The sequence below is a fragment of the Archocentrus centrarchus genome, chromosome 17 (genome assembly GCF_007364275.1).
Source record: "Archocentrus centrarchus isolate MPI-CPG fArcCen1 chromosome 17, fArcCen1, whole genome shotgun sequence".
Lineage (NCBI taxonomy): Eukaryota > Metazoa > Chordata > Actinopteri > Cichliformes > Cichlidae > Archocentrus > Archocentrus centrarchus.
In genome coordinates this window covers 18,385,208-18,406,170 of record NC_044362.1, presented here as the reverse complement: position 1 = coordinate 18,406,170, position 20,963 = coordinate 18,385,208, and the positions used below count along the sequence as shown (strand labels likewise).

At 40.5% G+C, this 20,963-nt stretch overlaps 1 protein-coding gene across 2 annotated transcripts in view; it reads left to right on the top strand.

The window, feature by feature from the left end:
- Positions 1 to 20,963, top strand: part of cdh2 (cadherin 2, type 1, N-cadherin (neuronal)) — a 63,034-nt gene that overhangs the window by 18,592 nt on the left and 23,479 nt on the right. For both annotated transcript variants that reach the window (XM_030751626.1, XM_030751625.1), the window contains exon 3: positions 18,948 to 19,156. In XM_030751626.1, the coding sequence (XP_030607486.1) occupies positions 18,948 to 19,156 (209 nt within the window). The remainder of the gene's footprint in view (positions 1 to 18,947; positions 19,157 to 20,963) is intronic.

Here is a 20,963-nt window from a genome sequence, read left to right as displayed (position 1 = left end):
CCGTAAAAAAAAGGGAATTGAATTCCAAAGGAATTCTCTGCTGTCTTAGCTCACAGCACCAGCTGTCTATCCATGTTTAAATCGAACCCGTGGGCGCCACTCCCTCTCAGTTTGGTGTGTTCCATATGTTACATGGATCTTAAAAGCTCAACTCCCACTGGTCTATTTGAGCAGAAGACTCTGGCTGGATTGAAAGAGACATTTGCAAGGACAACATCAAACATTTCAGTACTTCATGTAAAAATCACATGAACCTGGTGATGATAACCTGATGGATTTGTGGTAAAGAAAAAAAACAAAAAACTGGGGTTTCTCATATTACCACTCACATCATTTGTCCATCCTTATTCTCTTTTTATTCTCAGTAAATATGTAAGTACGCATGCAAATATGTACTTGGCTTTGTGAGATACCATTGTAGAATTTTGCAATAATAGAACGATTTAAAATAAATGAACAGAATACTGAAAGATGCATATTTGCTTTACAGATTCTCTGTATTTTCTGCTTCAGTGCGTACACTGCTAACAGAGAACCCAAACAAGGATTAGCCAGTGCTCGCAAAATAATGAATGGACTAACTATATTAAAACTTTTATTAAACATAATACAATCTTTGAATGCTAAATGTAAGTACATGCCATGTGTAAACCCATTGATTCTTCTACTTTTGTTCATATTGCAACAGTAATAAAAAAATGTGATTTATTGTCAGCACTACTCAACATCTTCTGTTTTTTGTTTTGGGGCTGTAAAACCCAGTGCACAGCTGCCATTGATGCATGTCTGGGGGGTGGTGGTGGGGTGATGCATATGACCTCCTAATGTGAATTCCAGTGAGGTCAAAAGGCAAATGTTTGTGCTTCCAGGTCTTCCCGGTATCCCGGGTTGTTACAGCTGCCATGTTATCCTCCTTTTGCACACAATGTTCTGCTCAAAATACACCACAATATCTTCAAACATCCCAGCTGCAAACACTTTAACATGTCCACTGTAATTCTGACAGAACTCATGATACTTAATTATTACTTTCCCAGCACTTCCGCACTCAGACTCAAGTCCTGACCAGAAAACCACAACTGTAGCTCTTAAGGATGGAATTGTTTTTAATGCTCTTACAATACCATGCACTAATGAAAGTGCTAAATGTACTTTGCATGAGATCTACATCTTTAGAATGGTTATGTTCTGGTGAATGTAAATTCTCTGCAACAATCCCCCACCCCCGCCCACCATCTCTGTAATTTAATTGTTTTCTTTCAGTGGAATGTTGGCCGTGCCTGTATGCTGACTATAACGAGTGCCAATGGAAATCTTATTTACACTAGCTGGTTTAAGAAGTGTTGGCCAGTGTGGTGGAAAGTGTCTCCTTTTTTTCTGATGGATGGGCTTTTTAATGTGACAACTGAAAGAATCCCTGCAGTTTCCGCCATGGCCCAAGATACAATAAAACATCTACAAGCAGAGGACCGCTTTTACCCCCTCCTCTTTCTCTTTGTTTCATAATGTCTTTTTCCCCCCCTCACTTCTTTCTCTGTTCCTTCTGCTCTCTTCTGCTGCTCTTCTTGTTTGGTGGAAAAGTAATATGCAACAGACTGCTTCAGGTTACAGTGGAGGATGTAAGATACTTTACAAACGGTTAATATAATGGGTTGTAGAAGAGGTGCAGTGATAACGGCTGAAGGAACGCAGCATCAAGGGAGGAGCCATTCTCCCCTTTGCTGCTAGGCTAAAAGCATTCAGCTCCTGCCCATTGTGAGTTCTTCCTGAAAAGGATTTGTGATGGGGATGATCTTTGACCCCTCTACACCCACATTATGTAAATGAGGGGTGATACTATTATTTTTCTAACACAATGAGTGTTAGTGTGTTCGCTTTGATTTTTGTGAGTTTGAGTATAAGCCAGATAAAGTAGTTGCTGCATATCCGTCATCCAGTTTCTGTTTTGTTTTGGGGGTTTTTGTGTACCGTATTTTTCGGACTATACGTCGCTCCGGAGTATAGGTCGCACCAGCCAAAAAATGCATAATAAAGAAGAAAAAACATATATAGGTCGCACTGGACTATAAGTCGCACTTTTTTTGGGGGGGGGGGGGGTTGATAGAATCCGAGACTCAGAGCACAAATTCCATCTTGAACGGCAATTTAAAATAATAATGGATTAAAGAACAGGACGAACACGGTTACACCTACGTTATGCTAACGTAGCACATTCAGCTACATGACGCACAACGAACACGTGTTCGGTATTGTAACGTTGTAAACACACTTCCAAAGTCGGCGATATTCACAACAAAGGTCGTCTTTATTAACAGAAAAACGGCTGCTGTAGGCCACAGCCACGCCAACCACAACTACAACAACGGAACAGCAACACACACACAGGCAAGCTCTCGGTCTTTTTCTCTCTCTCCATGCTGCCTTCACGAACCTCCCGAACAGTCCGAAATCCCACAACATCAACACGCTCTCTAACTAAGAGAATCGCTACAGTATGTTAACGTAACATTAAGTTATTCAGATAACCATAGCATAAAGAACATACTAACAAGTTAACCAAACCATCAATCCATTGAATTCTTCATCCTCGGTGTCACTTCTAAACAATTCCGTACACTCCGTAGACGAAGCGCCGCTTCCTCTTCTGTGTCGCGTTAGTCAGACTCGTCGTCAGCTGCAGTTCCAATTATTCCAGCCTTTCTGAATCCCAACAGGATGGTTTGTCACTGAAGCCCATGTTTTCTTGATCCATCCAATGACTTCCAGGAAAGTTGGGTGGCGCATTCTCCCAGTTGCCGTTAAGCTGTGCTCTCCATCCATCATCCACTGCGCCCACAGGTTACGCAAGACTGCCTTAAAGCTGCAGTTCACGGAGATGTCAAGTGGCTGGAGTATTTTGGTTCATGTGTTATAAATGTCACATATACGTCGCTCCGGAGTATAGGTCGCACCCCCAGCCAAACTATGAAAAAAAGTGCGACTTATACTCCGGAAAATACGGTAATTTGCTTGACAAAATGCTCCTTGATCTGTTTAAGCAGCACAGATAGAAATAGAGTAAGCTATACCTGTTCTCATGTAACTGAACTTCTTCCGTATGTTGCTAAGGCAGTGGTTGGGAAGGTAACTAGATCCCTCCTTGACATCCATCCAGTGTCCTCCGTTCAAATGCTGTTATTGTCCCTGTGCACAAAGGATAGGGGGGGTTGTAATGTAAGATGAAGCAACACGCTGAGGTTCATGGGCAACGCCCTTTCCCAGACTGTAACTGAGTATATCAGCTAACCATTTCTGGACTTAGAGGTTTTACATTTCACACCAAGGAGACCATCATGTCAGCTACAAAGGGAATAAAGATAATAACAACTGATTCTCTACAGTGTTCCACCATTTTAATTGATGTCTGTATATTTGAATAGTATGGGCGTTTTATTTGGTATATGGATGTAATATGAGGCATGATCTGACCCAGTACTTACACAAAGCTGAGGTTTTTAATATCAGATTGTAGTCCAGAGGATTTTTGAGTGTCAGTGGGACACTGCGCTTCAATAAGTGACACATCAGTTACCATTTTGCTCCATTTGTTTTAATCATTCAGTAACCCCCCCCCCCCCCCCCCCCCCACACACACACACACACACACACACACACACCCTTTGTACGCAGTGTTAATGATTTTAACAACACTGTGGTTGACACTTTAGTGATGCAAGTTACACAGCTGGACTTAATGGCGCTCAGAGTTGCCTCTTTACAGACGCTCTCTGCTTTCACGTTTTTTGCTCAGTGCAGAAATGTGCTTGTAAAACGGACTAATGTGTTTCAAAGAGAGGACGGCCTTCAGACTCAAAAAGCTAAAGTTTTGCATCTGCGTGGTTGGCACTCCTTGTTAACGTGTGGCTACTATTAAACATGTGAAGGAGGCGGTGGGCTTTGTGTGTATGGACATGCTAGACAACAACCTGCAGCATTTCCCTGTGCTGATAGAAATAGTTTGTGGTTGTGGTATTTAATCTGAGCCAGTCTAATTTCACCTTGGCTATTCCAGTTCAACAATATTTTTTGAGGTGAAATATGGATGCTGCTGCTTATGGAGTCTAACCTTTCAGTAACAGCGATACTCACTATCAAAAGCTATTTAGATTTTTCATTTAAAACATTTGCTGGATACTCATGAAACATGGGGCTAAGTATTTTCTTTTTGGTAACACAAGTACACTGTCAGCATTTCTGCACATCAAGCTGCACTCGGAAATGTGCTTTTCAATGTTTTAATGAGTTCAGCATTTGCAAATATGTGGGACCTTTTGCTTGTTTTTAAAAACTCAGCCTGACTCTGATGTGCATGATTCGAACCATATGCTGCAGGAGCTTAAAAGGTTTCCACTGCATCAACAGACACAGCTGGCCAGCAGTCTGTGATCTCATAGCATGACATGTTTGCTATATTTTGCTGCATTCAACAGCCGTGCCAGAGCCCTACCTCTGCTAACGAATTTTTTGCCCTCAGATGCCAAATTGCACGCTGACGAATAACCTTCCAAAGTATTCACTGTTATGCGTTCCCTCAAAAACTAGAGCTGGTGAATCAGATGCTGCGGTGAGTTTTAGGGCTCCGCGAAGACTGTGGTGACGTCACAGAGCTGTTAAGACTGTAAAAATGTCAGCAGAAAGTTATTTATGCGTGCTGGGTTTTGGAGGAGCATCTCTTCGACACCCATGTATAGTGTTAGAATGAGAATTACAGTCTGCTCTGGCACAGAGGTGGACATAGACAGTGAGTTACAATTTTAACTGTCACCAGTACTGATCATTAGCAGTTCTAACACACTGGGCCATTAAAGTTTGTTTTACTGCCCCCATCAACAACCATGCAGAGCTATAGACATGTGTTATTGAATTCATATAATACGAGTTATTATGCTGTACATCTTGAGCGGCCACGTATATTGCCACATCTGTCCTGTGTGGTCCTAGAGAAAATTGAGTAGCCGAGGAGATCGTATTAGTTCATAAGCAGCTGTGCCATACCCTGACCACACAAGATATGAAAAATAAATAAATAAATAAAAGTTTATTGTTATCACCCCTGGACTGCTTGTTCGAATCCCTACATTCATCCGAGCGCGGTCACACACTTGGCGCAGATACACTTTGTTCAAAACAATAAATAATAAGCTTACTCCTACCACAGGGTTTTATCAGCCAATGAAAGTAATGAGATTAAACTCATAAAAAAAAAAAAAAAAAAAAAAAAACTTAATTCCTGTGCCCACTCCAGTGAATCACAGGCATGTGGATAAGTGAGGAGAACAGCCTAAGATGAGAAGCAGTGCAAGCAATAAAACTGGCCAGCAGCCCCCATTATTCCTGTTGGTCTGTTCATGTGCTTTTAAAAATAGGATCAATTTTCAGTCTTGAGAACTGCTATTCTTGTACCTGCAGGCCTAGCAGAGGAGTTTTAAAGAAAATAGGACCCCACCTGGAACAATTTAATCCCGACAAATATTTCCGACAAAGACGCGGCGCTGTATCGTGTCTGTGTCATGTGCCTGCTGGCCACTTCCTGCCAAGTTGATCCAACTTTGGCCTTTTCCAAGTGATGAAAAAATGGACCGAGAAAAAGAAACAGAAGAATATTGTTTTTCTCAAGCAACTTGTAATTCTCCTGTAAGAAAGTCTTACCAGAACTTCTCAAGCACCTAAACGTCTTATTGCGGGATTCAATGCAAATTGGTTTGTCTTTTCAAATGAATACATAAAGGAAGAAAGCAAGACAAACAGCGTAACACATCAGGAATTTGGTGTTGGATTAGGGTGCAACAGTGTGGTTTGATGTTTAATCACTCCCTATGCGTAAGCTCTTCTAAGGGAGATAGAAAGGCTTTTCAGTAAGCTCTAATGACAGTGGGAGGTTTTCTTGGTGAATCTTGCCTCTGTTGGCATAACACTCTGTGAACCTGCATTTCTTTTTTTTTTTGGCTGCCTGAGCGGTTCCACTGAAGCAGCATGATCGGACAGGACCAAGCCAACATAGCACCGTGCTCTTCTCCCTCCCATCTATGTATCTCGCGCTCTCTCCGGGTCTGTTAGTATGACTCACGTGCAGGCAACATGATCAGTCGCATACTTGAAGTTTGAAAACCCATTTCACATTTGCGATGCACAGAAAGAAGAGGGGGGAAAAAAAAAAGAGACACAGAATTGCGTTGACAAATCAGGCTGCTTTTCTTTTCCATTTAAATAACAGGCAAATGGAGAACAGTAGGACAACAGCAGTTGTCGTTTGCTGTAAAACTCAGGGTCATGATAAGTGAGACACATGCAGAGACTGGCCGGCGGTGTGAGAAGCTGTCCGCAGTGATTCACATGTTTGTGCCACCTGCTTGTTTGTGCCACCACCGTCGATGTTAGTGTGACCCTGACGAACATCGCTATCACCGTGAGGTGACAGAGTATTCCAACGGGTCCTCGCATTAAAAACCCGAGGTCTGGAAACATTTCCGCAGGTGGCCTTTCCGAGCGAAGACAGATTTGTACATGGCCGTGCTTGTGGTGTGGTGTTTTAGCTGCAGACAAACTGAGGACAGATGTGTTTGTAGCTCCCTTTCCTCCTCTCCCTTGATCATCTATTCCCTTCCTCGCTACTTCCAGTTTCCCTAATCTGGGAGTCATTGTGTCTGTAATAAAGCACAGCTGCACAGATCCTTTTCTGAACCCACTTAGTTCAGCTGATTACACGGGAGTAAAAAAAGGGCTCTCGTCTCACAGAGTCCAGTTCACAGACATGCTCCCCACATGGTAATGTTCAACTGTTCCCCTAACACAGATAATGCTTGTGAGAGGAGACACTTCCTTGTGCTGGACCGATGCCAGGACTAATTGTTCACACCTGATGTTGCATTTGCTCTCAGCAACTGTTACCATGGAGGGGCATCCTCAGGTCTACACATTGTTAAAGTGAGCACACGTCGTCTGATCAACAGGCATTTTGGACCATAAAACATTTTTTGAATTACAATTTTTTTTTTTTGGAGTTTTAATCTTGCTCTCACTGAATAATGTGAAGACTCCAATGCAGCATGTCATTTTTCGAGACTGGATTGTGTTAAATTGCTTCTGCTCTGAAATTAAAAAAAAAAAGAAGAAGAAGAAGGAGAAAAGTCATGCATATGAAAGTGAGCAGCTCCAATAGAAAGATGCGTCTCTTTTACAAATTGATGCCACACTGCGCGACAGAAGTTAAACTTCTGCAATAAAGACACACACACACACACAAAGAAAAAACAGTAACAGAAATCAATAACAATTCTGAATTCTGCCCAAACTGCTTGTAACACACACCATACTGATTTTCTACTTAAATGACATAAACAACTGGATCTTATAAAGCCTAAGTACTGGCAGTACTTGCTTGTGTAGTTTGCTTTCAAATCATATTTTAAAATATACTATCACATATAAGATATATCCAACCAAAAAAAAAGTATTGCAATATAGCATAAAGTTGAATAACTACTGGACTATGGCATTCTTAAATGACTCTGTTCTTTAATCCTGTCATATCTCAGTTATTGTGCTGAGCTGTGGGTAAAGCATATGACATTAATTTAAAACCCTCAACAACATTACAGGAAAGATCAATTACGATAATACACAGGATGGATTCAAACTCAAACTCAAAATTCAGCTTCAAGGTTAAGATTTGAGCCGGGCATTACTTGCTTTGCAGTAAGGTTTGTGGCTGATACATCCATAGAACAACACTACCCGACCACCTCTACACCCCTATTACCCCACTGAGTTGATTTCTTTGAGCTGAGACTGCATTTGGGGGGTGGGGGAGGCAGGGGTTCAGTCAGGTCAAAGTAAGTTGCATGCATTCACCATCTCAGTTGTGGCTTGATATCCCCAGGAACCCAAAATCAGCACACAAGGATAGGCTCAGCTGACACATTAAGACAGTGTTTGTCAATTCATACAAATGCACGCTTTCCTCCCTCTTTGCTTTCTTCGACTGGTGCAGCAAATAACAAGCTGTCATGTGCTGACGTGAAAGCTTTTTGAGGGGAACATCGGACTTACCTTTAATCGTGCTTCTGTGTATTTTCCGTCTTTTTCTTTAAACATGGGCTAATTGTGTTTCAAGCAGAATTTGATACGTATTGATTTAAGTGTACCAATGGCAAATGCACACGCACTGTATATTGGCAGCTGCCCTAATCCCTCTCTTTGAAGAATGTATTTTTTTTTTCTTCCTGTCATTGTTTTGACAATGAATCTTGTTTTTACATTGTCTCTTCTACCCGGCATTTCAGAATATGGTGAATTCTGAACCTGCCAGCTCTACAGTGCTGAGATTTTTTTTTTTTGAAATCACATTGGTTTGTTTTGCTCATATGAAAGGGTCTCGGAGAGAGAGAAAGAGATTTCCAAGTGTGTCATGGTGTGTGGCATAGGGCAAGTGAGTAAAATGAGGATAATGGTTGGTAGCTGTCACTGTAATGGTCTGCCTACCACGATGACTCATTTGCTTTGTTTAGCTTGAAAGAGAAGCATTTAAATGTCCTTGTGGCCTCTTTGGCAAAAGCATTCCCCCCCCCTCCTCTAATATTATTGCTTTGAAATTGAAAACCCACATTCCATCCCTATAGCAACATTTCAACAGATTAAGACATAATTTTTACAGTTTATATTGCTGCATGTACATAGTTTTTCTTTTTTTTTTTCTCCCTGTGTTCATGACTCAGTAATTCATCTTTCTTTCTTCGAGAGAGATGCAGAAGCAGCCACGATCTTACAATACAATAGTCTACTCCAGAGGCTGTCAGCCTCATCTTCCTTTGTCTGCTGCTTTGTTTCCCAGCCAGAGTGGATTCACATGCATCCTCCTTGTTTCTCCCTGTGCCCTCACTTCTACACAGCAAAAGGCAAAGAAGCAGGGATCCCATTAGCTTTGTTCTCAAAAACTCAGCAGGAACTTGTGACTGCACTGTACATGACACAATGGCCCCAGAACTGGTCCCATATCCCCACGCATTTTTTTTTCTACAGCTTTTATTTGACATGATATTCTGCAGGTAAGTGAATCTCATCCCTCCATTTACAGACCCTCTGTTGTATAAAATCCTTCAGATTGTACTGTTGTGAGCATGCACAGGGATAAAGGGAAACTGTATATGCGAGAGCTACCGGGCGTGAATTTTTTTTTTTGTGTGTGTCTTAAGGAGAAAAGGCAAAAAAAAAAGAAAAGAAACAAAAATGACATGTTTGTGTGTATGGTTAGGTTTGTAATTGGATGCAGTGGACTGTAACAGTCTTTACCTGAGCTAGTCATTTGCATGGGTTTGATTGACAACAGAGTTATGCAAAGTAGGCACAGGTCTTATTCCCTGTGCAGGGAGAGAAGTTGTATAAACTGCATTTTTTTGCTAGCTATCACTTTTTTTTTTTGTTGATTAGTATTAAGTCATCATTTCTCACAAAATTGTTCAAATAAAGGCATGTCATTTATATTCAGACATGGTTCGTGTACCAGAGTTGATATTGCTTATGCTGAACTGTGAGGGACATTTCTGTAAATATTTTGGAGGCACTCAAACTTGATGTACTCAAAAAAAAAAAAAAAAAAAATCCTAAATGTCCTATTCTGTCCTTACAAGAGCAGCAAAGCCAAAAAAAGAAACATCAGTTTGACTTTAGGATGGCATTTGTGCTTGAGATTAGTCAAGCACGAAAAGGCATCCAGAGGGGGGAAAAAAAAAATTCTGAAAGAAGGTGAAAGAAATAAAATTCCTTTGTATGTGTGGTGTGCACACAGAAATAAACCTGGCTTCATACTATGCCTTGTGCTTTTTTTCTACTCTTGTTTTTTTCTTTCCTAGTATACAGGATGTTGCTTTTTTTTCCCACCCACTTTAAAAGTCTGCTTGACTTCCACTCACTTGTAAATGTGCAATTATGACTCAACCGACAGATGGGAAGTACTGCTTCTGAACCGTAATATTATTCATATTTTGTCATGCTCTTTGGAGACATGGGGTAAGTAATGTTTTTGGCTCCGTCACATTATTTAAGTGGCAGTATTTGGGTCTTTCAGGCATTGGTTACTTTTGTGGTAATGTCCACTTAGACATACCTTTGACAGTTATGGAGACAGCCATGATATGTGTGCAACATTTTACTTGTGTGTAAGGCTGGGTAGTAGTTCTGCATCAAGTGTTGCATGCATCAAATTTTGTTACTACACCATACTTCCACCTAGTAAGATTGCCAATAGCAGCTTTTACCGAAAACTGCTCATTTTAGAGCACGGGTGGGCAGTTCATTTTCCCAAGGGGCCACATGAGAAACTGGGACTGTTGTGGAGGTCCGCACCAATAAGCTGAACTCAATTCTGCTTAATATTAATTTGATCTCTTTATAAGCTTATTTGTGTGGCCTTCCACAAGAGTCCCACTTTCTGTTCCTACCCCTGTACTAAAGCCTCTACTGTAAAAGATTTTTAAGGGCAATACAGATATTTGGTGATTTAAAAATACAATATATCTGCCAATATATCAGAATATTGTATTTTTAAATCACCAAATATCTGTATTGCCCATCAACTGGTTGTTGTGTTTATGGCTTTCCAAACACGAGTTGCCATCAGGAGAGTTGCAGAGTGCCGTCTAGTGGAAAAACTGTGCAACATCTGCACTCATAACATGGCTGAAGGGTGTTTCTTATGGTTGTCCTGAGAGGTTAAACACACTGCAACTTAAGAAAGCACCAGCAAATAGAAAAACACTACGAAAGCACACAAAACACAATAGAAGTTGAATAAAATACAACGGAAATAGAAAAAAAAAATGCTGGAAAAGCTCACAAAAAAAGAAAGACGCAAAACCGAATGGAAATGTTTCTGGGGAAACAATAATGTGACAGAACAGCTGCAGAAGCGACAAGCTAACTGTAAACGGCTAATGGCAAACGTGTCTACAGTGTTATATGAATCATGCAATTTTCTCTATCACAACACTGAAGAATCCTCCACTTCTTTTAAGTGTGCAGTCCTTTGCAGTCCTTTCACTTCTGCAGCTGTTCCATCATATTATTGTCTCCCCCAGAAACACTTTCATTGCCTTCTGTAAAATTTTGGAGTTTTTTTTCTGCTTCTGTTCTGTTTTATTCAACTTCCTTTGTGTTTCTATTTCCTTGTGTTTTCTTAAGTTGCAGGGCATTTGATCTCTAAGGACCACTGTAGTTTCTTCCATATCTTTTTTTTTTTTTTACTTTTTTAATTTTCAACTTATTGCTGATACCGACAGATTGGCAAACAGGTAAGATTGGCCAATGACCTCAACCTGCTGATAATACTGATAAAATTGATAGTTCTAGCTCAGGAATGAAAGATCACACATTCAGGTTTCTTTAGGATAACTGAATGGAGAGCATGTCTGTTAGGCAATTTGTGAGAATTTAATCCCATTCTAATAATATTTTTATTTTTTATTTTAGAGAATTTGATTTTCTATTGCATGGCACTGAACAGAAGTGGCCCTCCTATCTCATTGTACATCCTGTATAATGACAATAAAGGCATTCTATTCTATAAACAACTGTGGTAATCTTATCAAAATTGATAACGTACAAATAGCTTCCTGTGTGGTCAATCTGCTGGGAAATAGCTCTGTCTTGAACACTCATTTGAACCTCTGTCCAGTCCAAATCAAAGTTTTAATTAACTTTTTCAGTTTTAATTAACTGTGTGTATTGTTGTCTCCCACTAAAGGTCCTGTCTATCTTTTAACTCCCCTTGCATTATATTCAGTGTGATATTTAACAAACGTGAAGATTTCTTACTTATCAAGTTCTTAGTTCATTCAATTCGATGCAAAGCACTGCATTGTTGTCTCCTGTCTGTGGTTTTAATGCTGTAGATAAATGGCGGATTTCTTTGTTTCCTCTCTCAGCAACAAACAGAGACAGAACCAGTCTGTTGGTGTGATTAAAAAGTCTTTCAAAACCCCCGAACATGCCAGCAGAGGTTATCTCGTCACTGGCCACTGCTACCTTTTTTGTCTCTTTGATTTTTATGATGGTGTTTTGACATGAATGATCAAGGGGAAGAATTAAATAGCTTTGAGTCTGTGCCTTTGAGATCAAAAGACTCTAATAATGTCACATTACAGGCTGCACTAAGGCAGTTTTAGTGCCTGGCCCTCGTGATCAGCCTCTTCAGAAAATAACAGCTCAGCTTGAAACCTGAGACATGGGGGCTCATAATGATAAGCTGATACAGTAATATACGGCTTTACTTTTATACTTTTGCCTTTTGAATGTTAACCTCCGAATTAACCTGCATACCACTGACTCTTTTAACTTATTGAGTAATAGGTTTAACAGTATTGTGTCTTAATGTGTCTGTCAGAGTTGTAACACGAATCTAAAATTAAGTAAAGCTGATGAAACGCATAAGGTTTTCTCACCTTAAGTTTTTTTTTTTTGTAGCTCTTACTTAGTTCATAGGAGCAGATACATAAATGAAAGCAATCAATATCTGATGTTTAATATTTATGGTTATATCTCACCCAACCGGAGCCTTGGGGATGCATTAACTTTCTGTTCAGCTGAAAAAGCCTGCGACGCAGCAGCGCTGTAGCAACACATTGGCATAGTAGTGATAGATGCGGAGTGCAGTGGAGCATTTCCTAGAATGTGTATTACTGCAGTATATGGTCACCAGAGAATGACCTCTGTAATAGAGAAACAATAAAAGCTAATGCATGTGAACACCTGAAATGGGTTTTTCGGCTTATTATTCACAATTTGATTTCCAAAAACGTATCTCAGTGTCTCAGTCCACCTCAGGTCTCTAACCTCAACCCAATTATTATCTTTTTTTTTTTTTAACCCCTTTCCCCTTTTTTTTCTTTGTTGTTCACCATCAAAGCCTTTGTTGGTTGAAAAAAGTAACTTTTGTTAGTACTGATAAGGTGAATTAAGTTGTGGAGATGAATAAAAAAATGCCAAGAGGACGCAGTAAGGTCAAGGATTAGCTATTACATGCATGATGTTCCAACACCAACTTTGGTTTAAATCTGAGAGGTTCTGCAACTGGGCGTTGTAGAAGGTTGAATCAGAGACGGGAGGCTATGGCCTTAATACATGGTCATTCACCTACCATTTAGCCCTATCATAGTGTACATAATTATAAGTTTATTTTATCCAAAAGTATCAGTTATTTTTCTTTGAACTGGAAGAAGAAGCAAACTGTGAAACACACACAGGAAGGTTTTGTTTGTTTTTTTCTTTTCGCATACAGTCATTGTCATTTTAGTAGTTCTATTTACCAACATATCAATGTAACACTTTTAACAATGAAGCATTTGCATTGGAGTCACAGAGCTTTACTTGGAAGGATCATGACGAGTAGGTGTAATTGACACGTTGGTAATGTGGCCAGTCTGATGGCATACTGAAGCCCGAGTATCAAGCTGCTTCTCTCAATAACTCCCAGAAGCTATGCACTGATAACTGCAGAAAGATGTAGCTTAGCCTTATCAGTTCTTGGGTTTAGTGACAAGCTAATCCACACAATGCTCGACTGTCACTGTACTGGAAAACACAGGATCATTTCATTTAACAACAAAGGCCTGTACATAATTGTGATGTTCCTCAGCTCGCCCCCTTTCACTACTAACCCAGTGAGATTGCTTGTTTTCAAAGGCTAATTATTACTTATTCCAAAGAAATTTGCCATTGCACATTTTTCTTTTCAACCCCCCCCCCCCCCCCCCCCCTTTTTTTTTTTTTTTTTTTTTTTTTGGCTTTTGCTGGAATAAGATCATTTTAGGAAGTGGTTGGTTGCATTTGGTTAGCTTTTTAGCCTACTCTGAACTCGCTGGGTATCTTTCAGGCATGCAGTTAATGTGTTCACACTGGGCAGCCCATAGAGAAGAGTAATATTTCCTTGTGGCTCAAGGAATATAACCACTGTACCCATAAGGGCTAGGCAGAAGCTTCAAGTCTCCTGAGAAAAAGGAGGTGATTCTTGTCCTGGTGAGTAGTTTTTTTCACAGTAGTTTCCAAATGGGATTGCTAAACCATAGGAGGAAAAAAAAGTGACCAAATGTGCAAATGTGATATTAATGCAAGTGTTAAAAAAAGGGGGAAGAAAGTACATCAAAACAAATTAAATTTGTTCCCTTTTCCTAAGGGCCAGATTGCTAGATCAAGGGAGCTTAAAAACCTCAGTGTTCAAGATTAAGCAGGCTTGTACTGTATATTACGTTTCTCAGTCATTGTGGACACTAATGTGTATGTGTATGTGATAAAGGAAGGTAGTATCAGTGTGTATTTTGAGAGCCTCTTCATAATTCTCTAATTGAAGTGGCAATTTTAGGAAGAAAAAAAATTATCTCCAACCATATGCATAGACCTCACAAACCAAATACTAGGGGAATGGTCACTGCAATCAAGCCTGGAAAATGAGCCAGATGCTTGTTAAATGTGTTTATGCTCTGATGCAATTCCTCTTTAGTTTTCCTAATTGCTGGAGACACTGAACAGAGAATAAACACTGCAGTTTTTTTTTTCATGCAAATCCCTTACATATTTTAGGCCTGGCTATAAATGCATGGAATGCTTTGCGCGTTTGAAGTGCAATGCATTAGTAAAACGCCTTCAAGGGCTTAGTCTGGCACAAGGCAGTATCATCATTCCCAGATTCAAGCTTGAGCTACATGTTAGTTTCTCTGAAGAATATCCTGTTTTTGAAAAAAACAACAAAACAAATATACCACTGGCTCCTATCTGCCTTTCAGCTTCTTTGAATAAATCAATATTTAGCCTCTAATTTAATGAGCAAGTTGTTTATTACCAGAAATATTTTTTTTTCTCAGGCACACAGTTATATCTTGATAGATTACATTACAAACTTCCAAAATAGCCATCATTGTTTGTGATCTATAAAATACATATCTAGATAGCGATATGTTGGTATCAACAGGTCTAAGTACATGAAAACAGCCGTATTAGGATGCATAAAAGCTCAGTGGTGTTTGTTTGCTTACCAGCCTTGAAGGCGTAGAATATACATTCATAATAATAGCATTAGAGACACAAAAAATACTATATATATATATATACACCACATGCCTAAACATTTACACAAAGCAAACAATCTTTCTGTTACATTAATGTATTGTGCTTTTGTGCAGTTTATGCAATTATGGGACGGTTACAGAATACCCTCGATATTTTCGTGTTTGATCACGAAGTCTGATGACTGTTAGAAAAGAAAATGCTGACCATAATTTGGTGTCTTCTCCCCAGTTTTGGGCGGGATTAGAATTTCATATCACAGCAGTTTGAATTGAAGTACCAGAGTGCGAGCTCCAGCGGGGCTTAACAGGATCTTATAAACAGTGGCGTTGGCATGGATGTCTTTCACAGCACATTCAGTGGAAGCCTTTGCTTCATATTGCATTGTTTAAATGCTGGTGCGGGCCACTGTCCTAAACCTGGTCACATTCATTAGTGAAGAATGCGTTTTGTCAGAGGTACAAATTTACCAGTGCTGGGTCAGAGGGGTTGCCACTGAGGCATTTTCTTCAGTATGCCACACCAACGCTGAGTATTTCTCAACTGTCAGTGACCTCACTTCCCATAAAATGAATGATGGCATATTGATATGATCTCAAATGAGCGGTTTCAATCTTGTCACATTTATAGCACATTAGATGGGACATTCAGTCTGCTCACTTGCAGCCGATGTATTTGGCAGGCTGACATAAAAAGATGAGATTGCTGAACATATTCTTTGCTTCCGTGAAGTCACGGTGTTCACATTCTGTGTTTGAAATTAAATGCATCTCCCAGCCTCCCCCACTTCTCTCTCCAACTATTTGTGTCTGTCTGAGTTGGAGTTATCACGTGATTCAACAGACAATAGAGAGGCACTCTTGCACTATGGAGAGGTTAGTCGGGGTTTTTGTGTTGTCAGGCAAGAGGAGGGGTGGCATCTAAGCTGTGAATAGGATCATTGAGTCGGAGGTAATTTTGGGGCCCGGTGGAGGGCATTAGTCAGAGAGGCCTTTCTGCTGACATGCCTGTTTCCCAATCTCTCTCTCTCTCTCTCTCTCTCTCCCTCCCTCCCTCTCCCCCATCTTTTTTAACCCCAATCCCCAGTCCCCCCTATGCTGCATCGGCATTTCTGTCCAATTCGAGCCTTCATCGTTGTGCCCATGATGACATGTGTGATAGGGTGTGGCAACCAAGGCCTCTTTTCACCCAGTACCTTAGGGAGCCAACACATCTAGCTATAGATAAGCAGTAGTGTCACACTACACATTTTTCTGGTTTTATAAGCCACCAGAGCAAGCCTGATAAATGAATAGACACATGCAGGACATTCACATTCATTATCATTGGAAATGGTTGTGCCTGCTGGGAGTTTTTGTAGCAATTGCTGTGGGGCCTGACTGTTGAAGGCCCTCTCAGAGGTGTCCTGATGGCCAAATTTCAGGCAATGTTAAGGAGCTGTAGCTCAGCTCAAGAAGAGGCTTGGGCTAAAAAAACTCATTGGGGAATGCTGCTGTCAAGTGCATGTCTACACGCATTCACAAAAGATGCATTGTTAAAAGTGCCAGTAGGGCAGAACATGGAAAATAGGAGGCAATATATAGTATAAGCCTGTAAGTTGAGAGCATGAGCAACACCCAGATATATTTAGTGATGGATGAAATTATAGAAAACAAGTGGGTCCATAAGCTGTAAGTAATGTTTTTGGAAAGAAGCTAGTTAGGAGAGACAGGCATTTGTTGTCCATTAGCTGCTGTATTAAGGTTAGACATGCCATTCTTATACTTTGATCCTACTTATTGACAACATCCTGGCTGGAATGTCCCTCAGTGCTGTGAGGATGGAGGAACTGGACATGCAGTACAGCTGAGAGAATGCAGACAAAAATGTTGCAGAGTTTGCTTTAATAATTAACATGTTTTAATAATCATGAACCTTTTTTTCCCCACGCAATTGCAACTCATTAACTAATTAGTTACAACAATGCAAGTAGCTAGCTAACAAGTAACTGAATAATCTACTAAGGTTATCAACAATGCTAACATTTGCAGAAAAGCATCATATAATTGTTAATCCGAACACTTCGGTCAGAGTAGTGTGAGACCTTACCTACCTTAACATTGTGAAGCTTTTTGAATCTTTTGACTGCCTTCAGTTTTGTAAGATTTTTTTTTTTGACAGCCTCCTACTCTGTATTCCACCTCTGAGCATCTGCTGACTTGGGGCTGGATGGTGATTGCCTGGAATTTACACACACCTGTCTTTAAGGCAAAACCTTCAGAGGGAGAAGGTCATCTATCTGATGTCAGCTTTGTCAGATTCAGCAAGAAAAAATAAATTATTGGTCAAGGGTAATTGAACCCGAAAGGGGAAGGTCAATATAGAATGTTTTCCAGTGTGAAGAAAAAGATGGTGTCTTCTCTTTAGTATTGGAAGTGCTGGATCTCCTGTAGTGGATTCACCCTGTGGTCTGTTAAGCAATTATTGAATGATGATGAATCGCAATTCTTCAAGGTTAAAAAAAAAATTAAGTTTGTTGTGCTTCTTTCTTCTTTTGTCAGTCTTTTAATTTTGAGCATGAATATAATGGAATGCAGAGCGTGGCCCTTGCAAAAGACATGCTCTTCCCATTTGGAAGAATGAATACGTGATTACACTGCATGCCAATTGTCAAACTTTCCTTGGGCAACCTCATTGATTAATTCTCTCTCTCTTTTCCTCTCTCTTCTGTCATCACCAAGAGATTTAATAGTTGTAAGATGTGGTGTGCTTGTGGGGATTTCCAGTAGACCCCAAGCTAGTCTACTGCATTCTCAAAACCCAGAGGAACTCAGTGCTCTCCAAGAGCAGATGATGCTCTGAAGACATCAGCAAGTCCCCAGGGATCCAGCACAAAGGAAGATTAGGCACCCACCTGCAAGGCTTTTTGTTAAGTTATTCCACATCTGCTTTAATAATTCAAAGCGGTATCAGCAGAGCCACCATACAAATTATATATGTGGTTTTGGGGGTGGGGGCTTAGGGTTAACAGGAAAACATCTCCACACACAAAGAGATCACACAATGAAGCTCATGGCTGTTGAAGTGTATGTGTGTGTGTGTGTGTGTGTGTGTGCGTGCGTGCGTGCGTGCGCACACACGCGCGCAACATAGGCTGCGCTGTTCTGTCACTCACTTGTAACATGAACCGATGTTGTACCACTGCCACTGAGGCACCTGTGGGACTCGAAACTCCACCTGTCTGATGCCTCGGTGTGTTTTTTGTGAACTTGCCTATGAAATAAATACTCACTCACACACACACACACACACACACACACACACACACACACACACACACACACACACACACACACCTGTCTTTCGAGGATCTGAGGATCTTAGTCATCCACAGAAGGCATCCCTGTGTGTCATCTGGGACAATGCTGCATGCAATGGCCTTTGTTGGAAATAAAATAGGATTTAACTAGCAGAATAAACCATGTTTATACACTCACTGCATAGTTTCTTAAACACAGGGAAGCCTTTAGACTAGTCTAATTTACACATCTGATTTTAATGTATTGTTTTGGGTTTTGGGGATTTTCATTAATAGCCCTTAAGGGGCATGCTTCGTCTTTTTTTTTTCTTTAGTTATTTTTTTCTCCTTCCATCTTTCTCCTCCGCTGCACCTGTTTTGAGCAATACCTTTGGGGCACAGCTTGAAGTGAATAATGTATGAGCGAGAAGGAGAATCAGAAAACCTTTGCAGACCTTCTGTCTGGCTGCCTGACTTCCTTCTCCTTTGTCTATATCCCTAGCTATTTTTTCATTATTTTGTGGGTTTTTACTGTGAAACTAATTTTGAACTCAAATCTATTTGTCTCTGTCTCTTGCAGTGAGGTTTGTCAGCTGTAGCCATGGTGCTCTGGTGCGGTTTGAATGCAGCAGCCCATCTGACTTTCGGATAGAGGCCGATGGAATCGTTTATGCTGTCAGGACTCTTCAGCCCTCTACGCTCCCTGAGTCACCTTTGCTGATCACGGCTAGTGACACCGCCACTCAGCAGCAATGGGTGGCCCAAGTCAGGCTGATGCCCAGGCAGCAGGTGAATACTCCTCAACCCCTTTTATAAAACTTCTAACTTGTTTGTTCAGTGTCTGATTGATGTTAGTGCCATAGAAAGGTTGAATGGTCAATTCTGCCCTTGCATCAAATAACTTACACTTATTAGGTGCACTTCACATTCACAGTTGACTACTTCCCTAAATTGTAGCAGGTGTTCCGAAAGACTGGATGGATGCTTGCTAATTAAAAGTTAATGTGTCAATTTACTAGGAGCACAAACATACACTCAACACGGTCAGTGGGTAGCAAGAGCAGATGCCGAATAGCTCCCCATAAAGTTGATTTCACTGAGCATGCCTTGTGATTGTGAGGTTATTGCCTTATCATCCAAGAGGGGACACACCTCTTTCAGTGCTTTAGAAGATGGGAAGCATCTGTCTGAGCTGTAGAGTACCGCTCTAACTGTTCCACTGGCTGTGTTGTGCAGTCATCTGCAATTAGTTCAAATGACCATGTGCTCTTATGTGAACATTGTGGTTGGCCGAGGATCAGAAGAATTGCACAAAAAAAGTGCTCCACATGTCCAATCTGTCAGACTTTGAACCAGGAAATATTAAAAAAAATATATGTTGCTGTAGACGGCTGAACTGAAAGACAGTGGGTATACAGTATACAGTAGTGACTGTGCTGAATTAGACAATGCCTGCTGAAATTTACAGGGAAAAAAATCACACAGACTTTGATCAAACGCTCACAGATACAGTGCTGTGCAAAAGTCTTGAGCCAGTCCCCATTTCTTTCTTTCTTTACGCTCAAGGAGCCAGACTTAATTGTGATTTTTTAAAGTGGTATTAAGCAATAGTTCTCCAGGCTTTCAGACTTTTATTTGGTCATTGGCTGCTTTTTAATGCATTTTCAGTCCATTTATTTGGTTTTTAAGCCACTTAACACTGAACTATGACTCATTCAAGCATAAAAAAGGCACCTAACTCAAGGAATGAACTAGTGTTGTGTTTACACATAACAGACAACTTAACAAAGAACCAATATTAAATTGTATCTTTAGGCCCTTTGTTACTAGCAGCCTGTCACAAAAGCACATAATTTGCTCCTATTTCTTTAGCTGAATCTTTGTGACAGACATAAAATATTATTTTGGCATCAACAGGGTGATTCCCAAAGAGCTATTAGCCAAAAGCTTGCCATATCTTGGCATGGTGCACAGTGTGTGCTTAAGAAATATGAGGAAACTGGACAAGTGGAGGACAAAAGAAGAAGTAGCAGGCCTTTAAAAAAAATCTGCAGCAGATGAACAGTATCTGAAAGTCATGTCCTTAAGAAATGGGGGAAAAAATTCCCGCTGACACAGGATCTGAGAGATGCATCTGGCCCTTCAGGTGATCTATATACTGTTTGTCTCATCAGAAATGGTCTCAGTAGAAGGGTGGCTGTCAAGAGCCCATTCTTAAACAAGGAGAAAAGGCTGAGGTATGCCAAATTACACAAGAACTGGACTGAAAATTAGTGGCAAGAGGTTTCATGGAGTGCTTAATCCAAATTTGGCATTTTTTGGTTCAAATAATCATCAATTTGTACAGAGGAGGTCAGGAGAGAGAGATACAACAGTGAGTGTCTTCAGCCATCTGTAAAACACAGTGGAGGCTCTGTCATGGTTTTGGGCTGCAATTCAGCCAGTGGGGTTGTGGATCTTGTCAAAATTGATGGAATTATGAATTCGGAAAAGTACAATCAGGTTTTTGATAGACCATGTAATACCATCTGGAAAGCATGTGATTGACAGCGGCTTCATTTTTCAGCATGTCAATGATCCTTATTATACTGCTAAT